At 35.1% G+C, this 14,778-nt stretch overlaps 1 protein-coding gene across 1 annotated transcript; it reads left to right on the top strand.

Moving 5' to 3' along the window:
* The first annotated feature begins 8,706 nt into the window (after positions 1 to 8,706).
* Positions 8,707 to 14,526, top strand: LOC149794643 (neuronal acetylcholine receptor subunit alpha-3-like). Its single transcript, XM_089963950.1, has 2 exons — positions 8,707 to 9,213; positions 12,107 to 14,526. The coding sequence occupies exons 1-2, from the start codon at positions 8,761 to 8,763 to the stop codon at positions 12,956 to 12,958; spliced, it is 1,305 nt and encodes a 434-aa protein (XP_089820076.1). The 5' UTR covers positions 8,707 to 8,760; the 3' UTR covers positions 12,959 to 14,526.
* The last annotated feature ends 252 nt before the right edge of the window (positions 14,527 to 14,778 follow it).

Raw genomic sequence — 14,778 nt, 5'->3', positions numbered from 1 at the left:
CACTTGAATTTCCTCATTATTTAGTTCTGCAAATCCGAATGACATGTCCATCAAACCCTGATATATGCCGAAACCATAGAGGAATTTCGAGTGCATTTCCGCACTGAATTGACTCAATAATCTAGTCCATACTAATCAGAAAAGTATAATAGAGTTGCATCAACATAAAAACAAAATCCATTAATTCCAGACAAAATTGCAAAAAGTTGCAATACGCATTCATTCACTATATGACTCTAAATTTCAATTTTAAGTAGACCAACACTTTTTTATACTACTATCCACAGCGCGATGAATTCAAAGGTAGCTAAGTGGTGCTATGTGCGCATTAATTGTGTTGTTGTGTATTGATTAATCTACAGTTGTTTATTTATTTTTTAATACAACATAAATTCAATTACTTTGTTTCTTGTAGTGTAATTTTAGGCCTTAGGTAGAATAACAAAATGAGTATATAATAGAAAAGATTACTGCACTTGTATGGGAAAATATGAACTCGCTTTCTCTTGATATTACTGGACTACCAAAGTTCGTGCAGAATTGTTCCGTAAAACTAGTTTATATTTTCTTATACAAATGCATTATATATATATATATATATATATATATATATATATATATATATATATATATATATATATATATATATATATATATATATTTAATACCCACGATGTTAAAGCATTGTTTCACCTTTCCTTAGAAAAGCGTTAAGAAACCTACCAAGAAACTTGCGTGCGCTAACGAGTAGCCGATTTTAGACTGACTAAGTGAACCTAAGGTAATTAGTTTTCAAAGATGCATGTTTGATCGTGGACTTATTCATACATTCACAAACACCTTTAAAAGAATGTTACTATCGCAAGACACGTCTGATAATCTCCCGCGCTCTATTTACAACAATGGCTGCCTGCCATAAGATTCCTCATGTCTCATGAATATACAGGAAGAAACGTACGCCCTGAACGCATATCTGTCAACTTTCTGATCGAAAAATTTAGAGTAACTCCGGGATTATATTTTAATATACTGACATGTCTTTACCTTGTTGGTTTGATTTAATTGATCATTAATTGTTAATGACGAGGTCTGAACATCAATGTCTTTTGCAAAGGAATGTTGAAGACACCAACGGCTATCAACTAATGAACTGTGCGAACTTACATACCTTTTATCATGTGGTGAATACATTTATTATTGTAAACTCCTTATTGAAACATGCCATGTTTTCAACACTCTTGTTTATGTTTCAAATGTTGAGCGTTTTCTTTCTTTTTAAAAACAAATTATTGGAGTTGTTTGTCAAATGTTAGTCCTTTTTGATCTTTCGACTTAAAAGCAAGTAAATGATGGATGCCAGGTGACACGTCGCCTTGGGGATGTCATTGTTTTCGTTTTATAATTTCCCATGTTCACCTTCCACTTATTTGCAAAACATCTTGCACAGTAACGAACCACGATCTGAGGATCTCAAGAAAAGGTTAGTTTTTGGTCATTTTGTAAAATGCACATGTGCAAAGAACAATTTAAGTCCTTATGCGGAATGCACGTGTGCAATGCAAAATAGATTAAGTTAGCGAAGACATATTCAAATCTACTTGCGTAAATAAATTGATCAAATTAAATGTCCTGAATGCCGACAATTTCAATATGTAACCGACTTCAAACATTGACAACAGGGAACATGTCAATAAGAAATGTAGACAATGATACCACAAGTGATAAACACCTCAAATTAGCAAATTAACTCGAATGAGAAGACAACTAATTTTGAAAGCATTGAGTTATACCTTAAAATCAGATACAGCTTTACAAAAAGTCTTGAAAAGTCTTAAATACTAGACACATTTTTTTACCAAGCAAGTTTTAAGCGTTGTACATTCCCTTTCTTTCGTTCTGTTTTGCAGAGGTTCTGCAGTATTCAGTTTGATCTGAATATGGAACAAAATGCTGAATCACAATTCTTTGACATTTGGGACAGTATTTCTCACTGGTTTCATGTGCTGCTGACGATTTAGATCTTTGAAATTGACCTTGCTTGAACGTAGAAACGGTTTATTGTACCTTTACAAAACGCTATATTTCATGATTGATGGTACCTCTAATGTTTAAGATTCTGATTAACTATCAGGGCACATATATTAAAATACGTCTCAAGATAAGGATTCGCCGCTCCGTCAATCTTATAAGCAAAGTTAGGCTATTATAGGCTGTTAAGCAAAGATAGAAAATTATCTACATGATCTCGTTGTACTAAAACACACACACACACACACACACACACACACACACATATATATATATATATATATATATATATATATATATATATATATATATATATATATATATATATATATATATATATAACTCATATGGCAAATAACAATCATTTCAAGTGCACTGGATCCAAATGGGATCACGTGTGTCTGGAATTGATTAAGATAAATGCAATAAACTGACGACGAACAGTGAGAAACTAGTATCTAACTAGTCTGAGAGCTTTGAACTCTTTAATGAGTATTTTTCAAAGGCAAATAAATAACATAGACAAGACAAACAAATAAATCAGAAATATGGTTATGTTTGCTAAACATTATATGGCTGTTTCTACTGGAATTAAACCATTGAACTCGATTATGTTTCAACAAGTTTATTTCAACTCGTTGCTGATACTGGACAATAATTGTATTGTCCTAGTAATCGACGAGCCATAACAACATATGTAAATTTATGTAAGCGCAACTTATATCCCGGATATTTCATTGTTATAGTATTCGTCATAGGCTATTAGGCAAATTTTGACAATTATTTTAAAAAAGGTATCGGCTGCAAAAGATAATTTTATTTATGCAAGCTGTCGTTTTCTAGTCTTCTTGGTTTAAACCTCTTGGTTCCAAAGTTCTTTCCTATTTTGGGAACTCCAGTTAGGGTTGTAAGCAGCTGCAATAACTATTAATTCACTGAAAGTGTGGCAAGTGAAAGATAAGTTTTCTGCGACCTGGCTTCTGTACAGCTTCATTTGTCATCCGATAAGATCTATGAAGGTTGATCCTTTTTTATAGCTTTTCAGTTTCTCCGACATACGGAAGGCTACAGATCTTACATTTGATGAAATAAATTACATTATCTAATTTGCACGTTTTGTTTGGACCATGTATGTTTAGTTTTTCTCTAGTCACTGTGCTAGAAAATGTCATGGTCTCTACCATATGTTGACAGGCTTTGCACCTTTGCACCTTTTAACGCCACAGGGGCCAGATTGCCTAGGGTTGTCTTGATTAGTGATTGGAGTTAGCTACGCCCTGACTAGCATGTCCTTAAGGAATTTTGGTCTCCGTTAGGCTACTACATGTTTGTTAATGAGGATTAACTTTAGTTTGTCCGACGATTCCACGATAGACCAGTGTTTCCAGATGATTTTACCTACTTTGGGTTTGTCTGCATGGTAGGTGAGGATAAATGGTATCCTATCAGCCTTTTCCTTCTTTTCATATTTTAGTAGGTTATCGTGGTTTATTTGCTTAGCTTTTCTGGGTTGCCTCCGTAATCAGGTCTTTGTCGAAGCCTTGGTAAACTAAATGTTTATAAATCTCTTCAGACCGTTTTAGGAATGTTTCATCGTCAAAGCAAATTCTGCGTATCCTCAGTGCCTGGCTATAAGGGATGTTCCTAATGCAATGTTTTGGATGAAAGCTGCTTGGGAGGAGATAATTTTATTTGTCGGTTGGTTTCGAGTAGATGTCTGTATGGAGTGTGTTTTATATCAGTCTGGTCGTTGTGTCCAGGAAAATGTGGTTTGCGTTCATTTCTATATCATCGATAAAGCGTACCCACTGGTATAGTGTAAGTTCAACCGATGCTAACAGTTGACCCTCCATTTTACCTATAACAATATTAGCATACGTAGAGGCCATTTTTGAACCCACTGCAGTTCCATTGATTTTGAGGTAGTTTTCTTCATTAAATTCAAAGTTATTGAGTTTTAGGACAAGCTCCAGGAGTTGGACTAGGAAGTGTGTGGGGGGATTGTCTACAGTTCTAGTTCCCCATGCTTCTCTACACGACTTATCCCTTCGTTGTGCGGTAAGTTAGTATCTAAAGATGTGACGCCTAAGGAAACAAACAATGTATCTGGCAGTAATGGTTCGCTCGCTGTGCTTTTTATGAGGTAATCTGTCGTGTCCTGAAGATATAATGGTGAGGACATGTGGTCTCATAAAACAATCCAAATATTCTGATATCCTTTCTGTGGCATACCCTTTACCGGAGATTATAGTTCTTCCCGGGTTTCTTTGCTTGTGGATTTTATGAAGAATATACAATTTATCTGCCCTTGGGTTTTCTGGGCTTAAGTAGTTTCTCGTTTGCTGGTCTATGTGTCCAACTAGGTACGCCTCGTCAATAATATTAGTGATAGTTTTTGCATATTCCAGTGATGGATCATGGTCTAGTTTTTGGTAGAACCTACCGTCACTTAGTTGTCTTGGTCTTCCCGATTCAAAACGACCAATGCTGAACCCTCATCTGCAGGCTTAATTATGATGTATGGTCTGCTTTACAGTGAGTGTACGGCATCTGTTTATTCTTTTGTCAAATTAGAGTATTTGTTAGTACGGTTTGTGTGTCTCTAAGTGTCGTTTTCAACTGAGTTGATAAAGGCTTCTAGATCTGGAATCGAACGTTTTGGTGGGGTCCAATTACATTTCTTTCTGAATATGGGTTGATAGCAGCTTATATTTTCCTCTGATATATTTATTGGCTGCAATGCAAAATGGGCCTTGAGTCTTAGTCGGCGGCTAAACTCTTTGTGTAGATTTTCAGCTTCCCTCTGTCATATATCTTCGGACGGAGACAGAAACTCAAACCCTTCGATAAAAGCTTTATTTTTGCCTCCGAAATTTCTAACTTTGAGATATGGACCACTGAGCTAGTAACAGTTGAATTCGCTTTAGCTATGGAGGGCTTACTATTCTTCCTTTAAAGGCGATTTTGCTTGTTACGTTTGTTTTAGAAGAAATTTCGTCAACTTACGTATTTTCACAACAGTGAGGTGGTTGTAGATCACGACTTCTAAGTTTACTGTCTCTGACTTTGTATAGTTTTGCATTTATAATGAAATATCTGCCTTTCCTTTTCTCTCAAAACCATGTCATAAGGATTGCTGAGATATGATAAACTTGTGTGGAGGATTGTATAATTTCAGGATGTAACAATTTTTATTAAAAGGCATAATAATAATGTGTTGTCTCTTTAAATTATCTTTAAATTATATTTGCTCATGTTGACAGGATGTTTTTTTTAAGCGCATATTATCATAAATATTACTGGAAAGAAACGGACAAATAAACTAAAGCACGAACCATAAAAGAACAAGTGAACAACAAGGTCCACATATAATATATTCTCAACACAAATTATACATGATCGTGCCATTCTGTGTGTGTTTTTTGTGGGTTCGTACTGGTATGTTTATTTAACTGACAGTATACAATCACTCTTGCGCAATTTGGAATCAGGCTTATGAGAGGTCGGTAAATATGTAAAAACGAAATTTAATTCTAGTATATTTAACCTAACCGTTGCTGAGCGGTACCATTAATCAATATCTATTTTATTTCAGACTGTTCAACGTGTCAAATCACCCGAGATGGCCATACATTGTGTAAAGGGCATTGTAAATCTAATTTAACCAAGATCAATTCCTTGAAATCTTACTTGACACTAACTGAAACCATAGGACAGATGGGTAACAAAGTTGTTTGACTTTATCAACCCTCTGTAAATATATTTATGCCTAAAAATGTTTGTTTTCTCTTCCTGTTTTAAGTTCGAGGAACCTTATTATTATTACAAAAGCAGACTTTTAACAAATGGTGATGTCTTGTTTTTACTTGAAAACAATTTATTTCACGCTTCTCTCTATCGATCTTAGGCATGGTTTCTTTTAGGTCTCCATACCGAATCTGACGGATGTTTGTCTTCACGTCTATCTTTTCCCATATAAATCGGTGCTTTCACTTGTCTTTACTAGTCTTCGGCTAACAAATCTGCGATCAAAACATTGCAAGAAAAGAAAGGCCAGAGATGGAAGTCATGATACTAGATCAGGCCTTGAAACCAATCAAAATTTTAGGCTTTAGGACTGAATCAATGTGAAACGTAAGGGATCAAGCTAGAAGAACACGCATATTAATAGGACTCCGCTCCCGCTTAGGGACTCCAGACAAATGTGTTCTCCTTTTCCGCTTTCGGAAATGCAAATTATAAAGCTTGCTGTGCATACATAAGGCGTTGAATGGATACTTCCCATTAGATGAACAATAAAAAAATTGTACAGTGCTCATATTTAATGGGGTCAGCTGGGTATCTTACACTTATTTAAGGATAAATTAATTAGTACGCTGTGTATACGCCTGAAATAGACGTATATGGCTGAATGTCTGAATACGCCTCAAATCCATGTTTATTCATATTCTTACCACCCACTGTCAACTCGACAAAGAAACCATGAATGAACGGAAATAGGACTCGAAGACTTTGCAAGACTTTTGTATATCTGCAACATGACGATATCCTCAATAGTCAACTCAAGGAGCTCAGTGCAGAGAAGCGATGGTTCGCACAGACAATGATGCATTTAAAAATGTACGATCATCTTGTCCTCTCGGCATTGGAGGATGAAGTGCTAAAGCAAAATAAGATGTGTGAGACAGAGAAGAGGAGGTAACATCAGGAAGGTCAACAGATGTGATTCATGTTAGACTGTCACAGACGTGTCACTGCTGTACCGTGAAACAAATTGTGAGTGCTACAAGCCATCACATCAGCGGAGAAGTAGGGCCTTCCAGATAGGAGATTTGGATATGGAAATGGAAGTGTCACGAAGGAGGGTGTCAAACCCACCGTAGTTTGAAAACTGATATGGATTGCAACAGCAGTAGTACAACATCAAAACAGCAAAGACGAAAGACCGTAAGCTCTCAAACAGAGGATTAGGAAAGTGATGTACATCATTCCTCTCATCTCTCTTTCTTCATCAATCCTCGGGAAATTGATGGAGTGTAAGAAAGCTGCTTGTGGAGATCGACCAGTGAAATATCGATAATAGGTGTGCAAAAACTCAAAAACGCCCTCTTTGGGGCCACCCTCATCTGCAGGAAAGTGAGATACTACTTAAAAATATTGCCCAAATAATGTTTTTGTTTGTGTTTGTCTATGTTCGCAACTAAACCTTAAACCCCAATCCCAGTTTGTTAGTATGTTTGTGAGTATGCATACATAGGGCGCGTGTATAAACACTCGTAATCTTTCTTCGGAATGTAGGTTGTGTGTTTGACTAGATGATATTCAAAAGGCGGATGCAATAGTATATGTGGCATGTTTGGATTGTAATTACAAAGAGGCTGCTAGGATGTAGGATGCGTGCTGAATTGTAATCACAAGGCAGTTGCTAAATAATAATAATTTAGCGGTTGCTAAATAATAACAGCGGTTGATGATACAGTAGGTTTAACGCCATTTTCGGCACAAAATATTCTATACATGGCAGCCGGTATAACTATTGGAAAAAGAACCCGTAAACATCAAGGCAAAAATCACCTACGCACAGGAAGCTTTAAAGCTGTGATGCTTTTACTAGAACAGTCAATTCATGCCAAGAAATTAAACTTGATACATAGAGCTCCTTTGTATTGTATATCTTTGACTTATCAAACCTTTATATATATGTGCATGTGTGCGTGCGTGCGTGTGTGTATGTGTCTTTATGTCTGATTCCCGGCCTACAGAGAGAGCAAAATATTTCCAAACAAGACTAACATTTACTTCTGCTTTCTTGATAAAATGATTGAATAAACAAACTTAAATACTGGGGAATAAAGTTCGCTCCACCCTGCCACTACATTTATTAATAAAATCTTTACAATACATTAAGATGTTTGAAAAGACAAATTAGTGCTTTGTAAACAGACAGCTGTGAGAATTTTTCATTGTTGATGTTATATGTATTGATACAAAGATGAAAAGTAAGACCGCGCCTTATTGAAAGACAATTGTATCTCATTGTTGAAGATCTTCAGTACTGCAGTTCAACTGGATCTTTAATATTGAATTTTACATATCAAACCTTTTTATTATACACAAGTGTCTAATATGCACAAAATAATTATTTGCCCTATTATTATACCATTGATTATTGTGTACGTTCGGACACAATGAAATGATAATAGAAATTGAACGAACCGAGCAGATAAATGTATCAATACCTGTCCTCTGAATAGGATTCACTGTTAATATGCTCGATAAGTTATCACAAAATCATGATAATCTAACTTCTAAAGTATATATGAATATGGTAGTTTTTCGTGTGTGAATCTTTAATAACTGTGGGATCCTTTTGCGTGCACTGCCTTTGGAGGAATATCGAAGTTCACATCGTGATTAGGACATGTGTAATGAATGGCAATACGTACTATTTAATGAAGCAGGATCTGAGTAATTAAATAGTCGTACAACAAACGTTTCAAGAATTCATTCTGTCTGCGAAACTTTGAAACACATGTAGAAAGACAAAAGACAAATTATATCTCTTTCTATAAACTTTGGCATGTTTATAGAAATGCAAATAGACCTTAATGTTTTTGACGATGCAATCAATTCTTGCTCTAACAATTTTCCTTTTATTTGCTTTCAGTCACATTCATCATTTTGTATGAGACGTATACATATGTGAGAGGTAGTCAATGCAACTCAGAGAATATGGCACCTCCGAGACACTTTGAAGTATTGATGCTAGTCGTACTAATGGTATATATACCTAAAATAATTGCCCCGACATCGGATAACGCGAAGAGTCTTCTTACCAAACTTTTCACTACAGATGGCTATAATAAAGCGGTTAGGCCTACGTTTGACCAAACTTTGGCAACCAATGTCAGTATTGGCTTTTACCTCACAGGAATAATAGAATTTGATTCACAGAAGGAAAGACTGACCACATCCGGTTACCTTACCATTACGTGGAATGATTGTTACTTACAGTGGTACCCATCCGATTATAATGGAACATCAGTCTTATTTATTTACCAGGACAACGTGTGGAAACCGGATATAGCTCTGCAAAACGGCGTTTCAGAATTTAAGGGTCTTGGTTCTTCTGATTTATTGGTTACCGCTGGGAATGATGGAACCGTCGCTTGGTGGCCATATGCAGTAAGTATATCTTTCTATAGTAAACTTTCTACGACGTACAAAGGTGGATGGGGAAATTAATATTTAAAACTCTTTTGTGTGATCTCCAGTGCTAATATGTCAGCGATTCTGTACATTATTCATCTTTGTTCAGAAAAAGGTGTGATTCATATACACTGATTCTAATAAAATATATATGGTACTTTTCGAACCATTTTAGACTGTCAAATTTTGTATGCTGACAATGTACTGCAACTGTAGCCAATTCTGAAATGATGTTTACTAAGATGTGTGATAACAATTTTACAATTTCCTCACGGTGCGATGGCACAGAGCTTTCACTGTTGGAATAGGCAATTTAGAGACATTGGGAAGCTCGTCCACTCAAAACGACAGTTTGTAATGAAATATAATGATCCAATTGTTCAATAATTCCAATTACTTGACATGAATGTATAAAAGTCTTCGATCGGCTGTTTATAATTACTTTCATAACTTGAATGTTCTTGTAGATTTTTGAGGAATGAAATAATGCACTGTAGTATGGTGTGTTTTGAGTCTATGGTCTTAAACTAAGTAACAGAAAAGAGTGATAAAAGCAAGTTTTGTAAACTTCGATGATTAATATATTTCCCTAGAATTCAGAGTTAAAATTTAAAAGAACTTGCAGTAATAAATACCAAATAGTCCTGATATAATCCAAAATATTTTTGAATGAATTCACAATAATCCCAAAAAGAGTGATATAGTCTAAAAATGTTACTGAGCACGTTGAAATTCCATTGAATAATTTAAATAAAGAAATCCTTTCAAATATTAACTGAAAGGCAACTTAAACTGATTCCACTAAGACTGATTTTAAGATATAGAATTAGTAATTCAGAAGCAAAAAAAAAAGTTTATATAAAAACTAAGACACAATAACAGAATTAGGATGAGGACCATTTCTTCATCAAATTCGTAAATAAATTGCTTCTAGAACAACTTATTTTCTAAATAATAACTTGACCTTAAACTTAACATCTGCACAATGTTTACGTCTAAGTAATCATGATATTAATATATAACCAAAGTTCATAAACAAAATTTAGCTATATATATAATTATCCTGTAATCATGGACAAAAGCTTAGACACAATAGAAATTAAATATAACATTGGTCTCGTGATTGATAGAGTAATATATATTTTGGGGTCTTTAAAATTGAATTTATGGGTCAATTCGTTATTGCTTATTGCTATCCAGTGTAATTAAATTTCACTATGATCAAACTTCTCAATATACATATCACTGGTGCCTACTGTCAGATGCCCACGTTTACGTAAGTTTCCTCTGAAAATTGAAAAGAAAATGTAGTATTGCTGATGTGATTATTCTTACGAGCTTCATAATCTATAATGTAGGCTTTTTAACAAAGCTGTTTCAGCGTAGTCATGTCTTACGAGCTTCCTAATCTATACTGTAGGCTTATTCACAACGCTGCTTCAGCGTAGTCATGTCTTACGAGCTTCATAATCGATAATGTAGGCTTATTCACAAAGCTGCTTCAGCGTAGTCATGTCTTACGAGCTTCATAATCGATAATGTAGGCTTATTCACAAAGCTGCTTCAGCGTAGTCATGTCTTACGAGCTTCATAATCGATATTTTAGGCCTATTCACAAAGCTGCTTTAGCGTAGTCATGTCTTACGAGCTTCATAATCGATAATGTAGGCTTATTCACAAAGCTGCTTCAGCGTAGTCATGTCTTACGAGCTTTCTAATCTATACTGTAGACTTATTCACAAAGCTGCTTCAGCGTAGTCATATCTTATGAGCTCCATAAGCTGTATTGTAAGCTGATTCACGAAACTACCTTGGAAAACATCACTCTATCTATCATTAATACATGCATCGTAAGCTGTCCTCACAAGCCACCTTAGTAACGGGGTCAATTATGAACTAACGTAGAACTGAGTGCAATGCAAAATAAAATACAGTTGGATTTTTTTAGTTGCTACCTATACGATTTCAGGATAAATGATTCATTCATGCCATCTTTGCCCTGAGCAATTCGTGATGTGTAATATGCACAAGAAACGTGCACCATTATATGCCCTTCTCATCCATGCTACGAAAAAGAAGCATGGACATGTATAAATATACACTTTTATGAAGTATGAGTGTAAACACTAACCAATGGTTATATTTCGTACTAAGAGGTATAATATACGAACTGAAGATTTAAAAAACATCACCAGGTTATTGAAGTTAATAAGATGTGGCACAGAGCCATACCTAAATTTTAAGATTAAATGCAGACCATTCCTATCACCTACAAAATGGATATCAATTAACAGCGCTAACACTGGGTTGATACATAAATCGATTTCAATGATGATGATGATGATGATGGTGATGATGATGTTTTCATTCAGACATGAGTCACGTAAAGAATGTAACGACATGAAGATATAATTCGGTAAGATTTTTAACAGATAACAGAATAATTCCTTTTTCACGGAACGTGACGGTCACAGTCGCCGTGTTTTACCGTACAAACCACAGGGTCAGTCACCGGCAATGTTATCACCCCCATCGATTTATGTATCCTCATCATCATTGACATCAACCTTGTGAATATCATCGTTATAAAACTCATCATCAACCTAACTCCCTCCTTCAAATTTTGATTTTTACTAAATAAACTTTAATACATTTAGGCAAATTATCAAATCTCTCTCTTTCTCTCTCTCTCTCTCTCTCTCTCTCTCTCTCTCTCTCTCTCTCTATATATATATATATATATATATATATATATATATATATATATATATAACCTCTCTCTATCCTATTATCTTTTACATGATTTGTCGGTGCGTCAAAATTATGAAACTTTAATTAATTTGTTCATAATCTGATTATTTTCTTTCAGATTTTGCAATCTACATGTAAAGTAGATATCACCTACTTCCCGTTCGACACGCAAACGTGCAGCCTCAAATTCACGGCCTGGAGTTATTATAAAACTGAAGTACAGCTTACGGAGGGAAGCGATGGAGTTATGTTGAATGAATACGAGGAGAATTCGGCATGGACTGTGGTTGGCTCAAACGTGGACACATTGCAGGAATCCTCAGACGCCTCAGTTGTCTTTACTATGAAGTTAGAAAGAAAACCTCTCTTCTTTCTGTTAAATGTCATCGTGCCAGTTATAATGTTGTCAGTGATGAACACATGCGTATTTGTACTTCCGGCAAAATCAGACGAAAAAGCTTCGTTTTCCGTGACTGTATTCCTCTCTTTGGCAGTATTTTTGACAATTGTCACGTCAACGCTGCCACAGAATTCTGACAAAGTTTCCTACCTCGGTATTTACTTGGTAATAATGGCTGGTTTCAGCACTCTGACCGTCATTCTGACGCTGTTTCAACTTCGTATGAATTCCAGAGATGTGACTACAGACCCAATCCCATCGTGGCTGATTAAACTGCAAACGGTTGTGGAGAGAATCCGATGCATAAGGCGTTGCAAAGTATACCCAGCTGCGCAGACGCAAGATGGAGTTCTTATTTCCGATTATGAGCACAAAGATACTATGGACGAGAAGACGGTCGAAGTGACAAAATCGAAAGTACTACCACCAAGTGAGGCGAACACAAATTCGGAAGTTACATGGAACAATGTATGTAATTCTCTCGACTTCATTTTTTTCTGGTTTTACTTTGTAGCAGTTCTTACCATCACAGTGACAATACTATCCATTATGGCAAAAGGTGCTGGATAACAAAATATACCTTGCACATGTTTGCGACATTATCTCTATTTGGCTTCAATGTTTGGTTGCAGTATTCCTTATCTATTGCTTAAATGTGAATTCTGAATTCTTTTATAAAACGTATAGCATTGTGTAATGTATCTCTTGCATAAATTATGGTTCATTATAGATGGCTGCATTCCATTTTGAATTTGTCTATGACTGAATGGAAGCAGAATGGACATTATCGCACATTTCTTTTACCGTTCACTCCTGCCGGATGTGATAAATTCTGCATTCCCTTTTTTATCAAAAATGGCTGATCAAACTGCAGTTGGTCGTAGATATAGTCTAAAACCAAAGGAATAGCAAAGTGCAGCAGACTGAGCATGCTCAAGATGGAGTTATTTTGTCCGGTTCCATTTACACGGATACTAAGGATAACAATATCGTTGAAATGATAAAATCGAAAGTAATACCATGTAGTTAGACGGGGTAAGAAGTTACATGGGAAAACATTTATTTGCAATGCCATCGGCTTCATTCTTTTCTGTCTTACATCCTTGTGAATTATATATCAGTCATCTCCAATGATATTGAATAACAAAATATTTTGTACACATTTATGTGGCATAAGCTCCCATTCATTTCCGTGTATGGGTATAATGTACTTAAAGTATTATTGTCAAGTCTGGAATTTTCAGCTCGATTCTTACTTGAACGTAAGCACGGTGTATTTCACGATAGATGGCCACAGCCCATATTTTTTATTCATCTACGATCTGAAAGAATGCCAAAAAGTCATTTTCTAAAATTCATTTTAAGATTCACTCCTGGCGCATGTGCTATATCTAAAACTCAGGGTGACCGCACAAATTTTGTTCTCTAATTTTGTTCGCCGCTGATTATAACTATTCCAATTTAATGGAAGACCATCGATCAAATTGTTCGGTTTAAACAATTCAGCTAAAGGTTTCCGTTTTGCTAAAATTCTTCATTTAGCTGATAAAGTATTTAATTTCCTGTTTTATAATAATATTGTGGATAAATTATATAGAGCAGACACATGAATCAGAATGAAAAGATAACTTTATTAATGTAAATCTTATAACCAAAACGCTCGTGTTTCATCCATCGTCCACTTATCCGAAATATGCAGATAAACTTACAAATTATAAAAATGTTTATTGGACATGACAATGTAGCGTCTCATTTATTTCTTTCTGTTAGCTATTTCTGCTAGGTTTCTTGGTATAATTTAACTGTATGCATGACAACCTTTATGTGAATGGTTTGAAGTGTCTATATTTGACTGTTGTGGAGATTTGTAGCATACTTTAGCAGTAATAGTCGGTCCCCTCTGATTTCTGTTAAGGACAAAGTTACGTAAATAAATCAAATCTGATATATTTAAGATGTCAAATATGTCAAGATAAGTAATCTGTAGTATTATATATATATATATATATATATATATATATATATATATATATATATATATATATATATATATATATATATCTTACCACTCAACATTTTCAAGTCTACAGCGTTCAAAGCATTATTTTGCAATTTTATAGTTAACCTCTTTAAAAAGAATCGCTAATGAAACATTTCTGAAATATCAAAACATTTCATTCAGTGTGCAACCAATATCATTTTTACGACATCTGTATGAAACCTGTGCCTTTCTTTGATTCTGTGTATGGTTGAAGTCAGATCTAATAAACGTTTAAAAAGAACGACTGCGTTGTCGTATTATATTAGCAAGCAATCTGGTTGTCGTATCCCGTTAATTTACCTTCTCACTACATTGATCCCAAATTGTGCGCATTTTGAGAAGAACATAT

This window comes from Sinohyriopsis cumingii, chromosome 7, assembly GCF_028554795.1.
Source record: "Sinohyriopsis cumingii isolate HCF-2022 chromosome 7, ASM2855479v2, whole genome shotgun sequence".
Taxonomy (NCBI): Eukaryota; Metazoa; Mollusca; class Bivalvia; order Unionida; family Unionidae; genus Sinohyriopsis; species Sinohyriopsis cumingii.
This window is presented reverse-complemented; position numbering and strand designations above follow the sequence as displayed.

What these genes read in the sequence shown, in the direction of transcription:
- LOC149794643 (XM_089963950.1), top strand. Translation starts at nt 8,761, where the DNA reads ATGGCACCTCCGAGACACTTTGAAGTATTGATGCTAGTCGTACTAATG. An exon ending in TCGCTTGGTGGCCATATGCA is followed by an intron (nt 9,214 to 12,106) that starts GTAAGTATATCT and finishes ATTTTCTTTCAG; the next exon opens with ATTTTGCAATCTACATGTAA.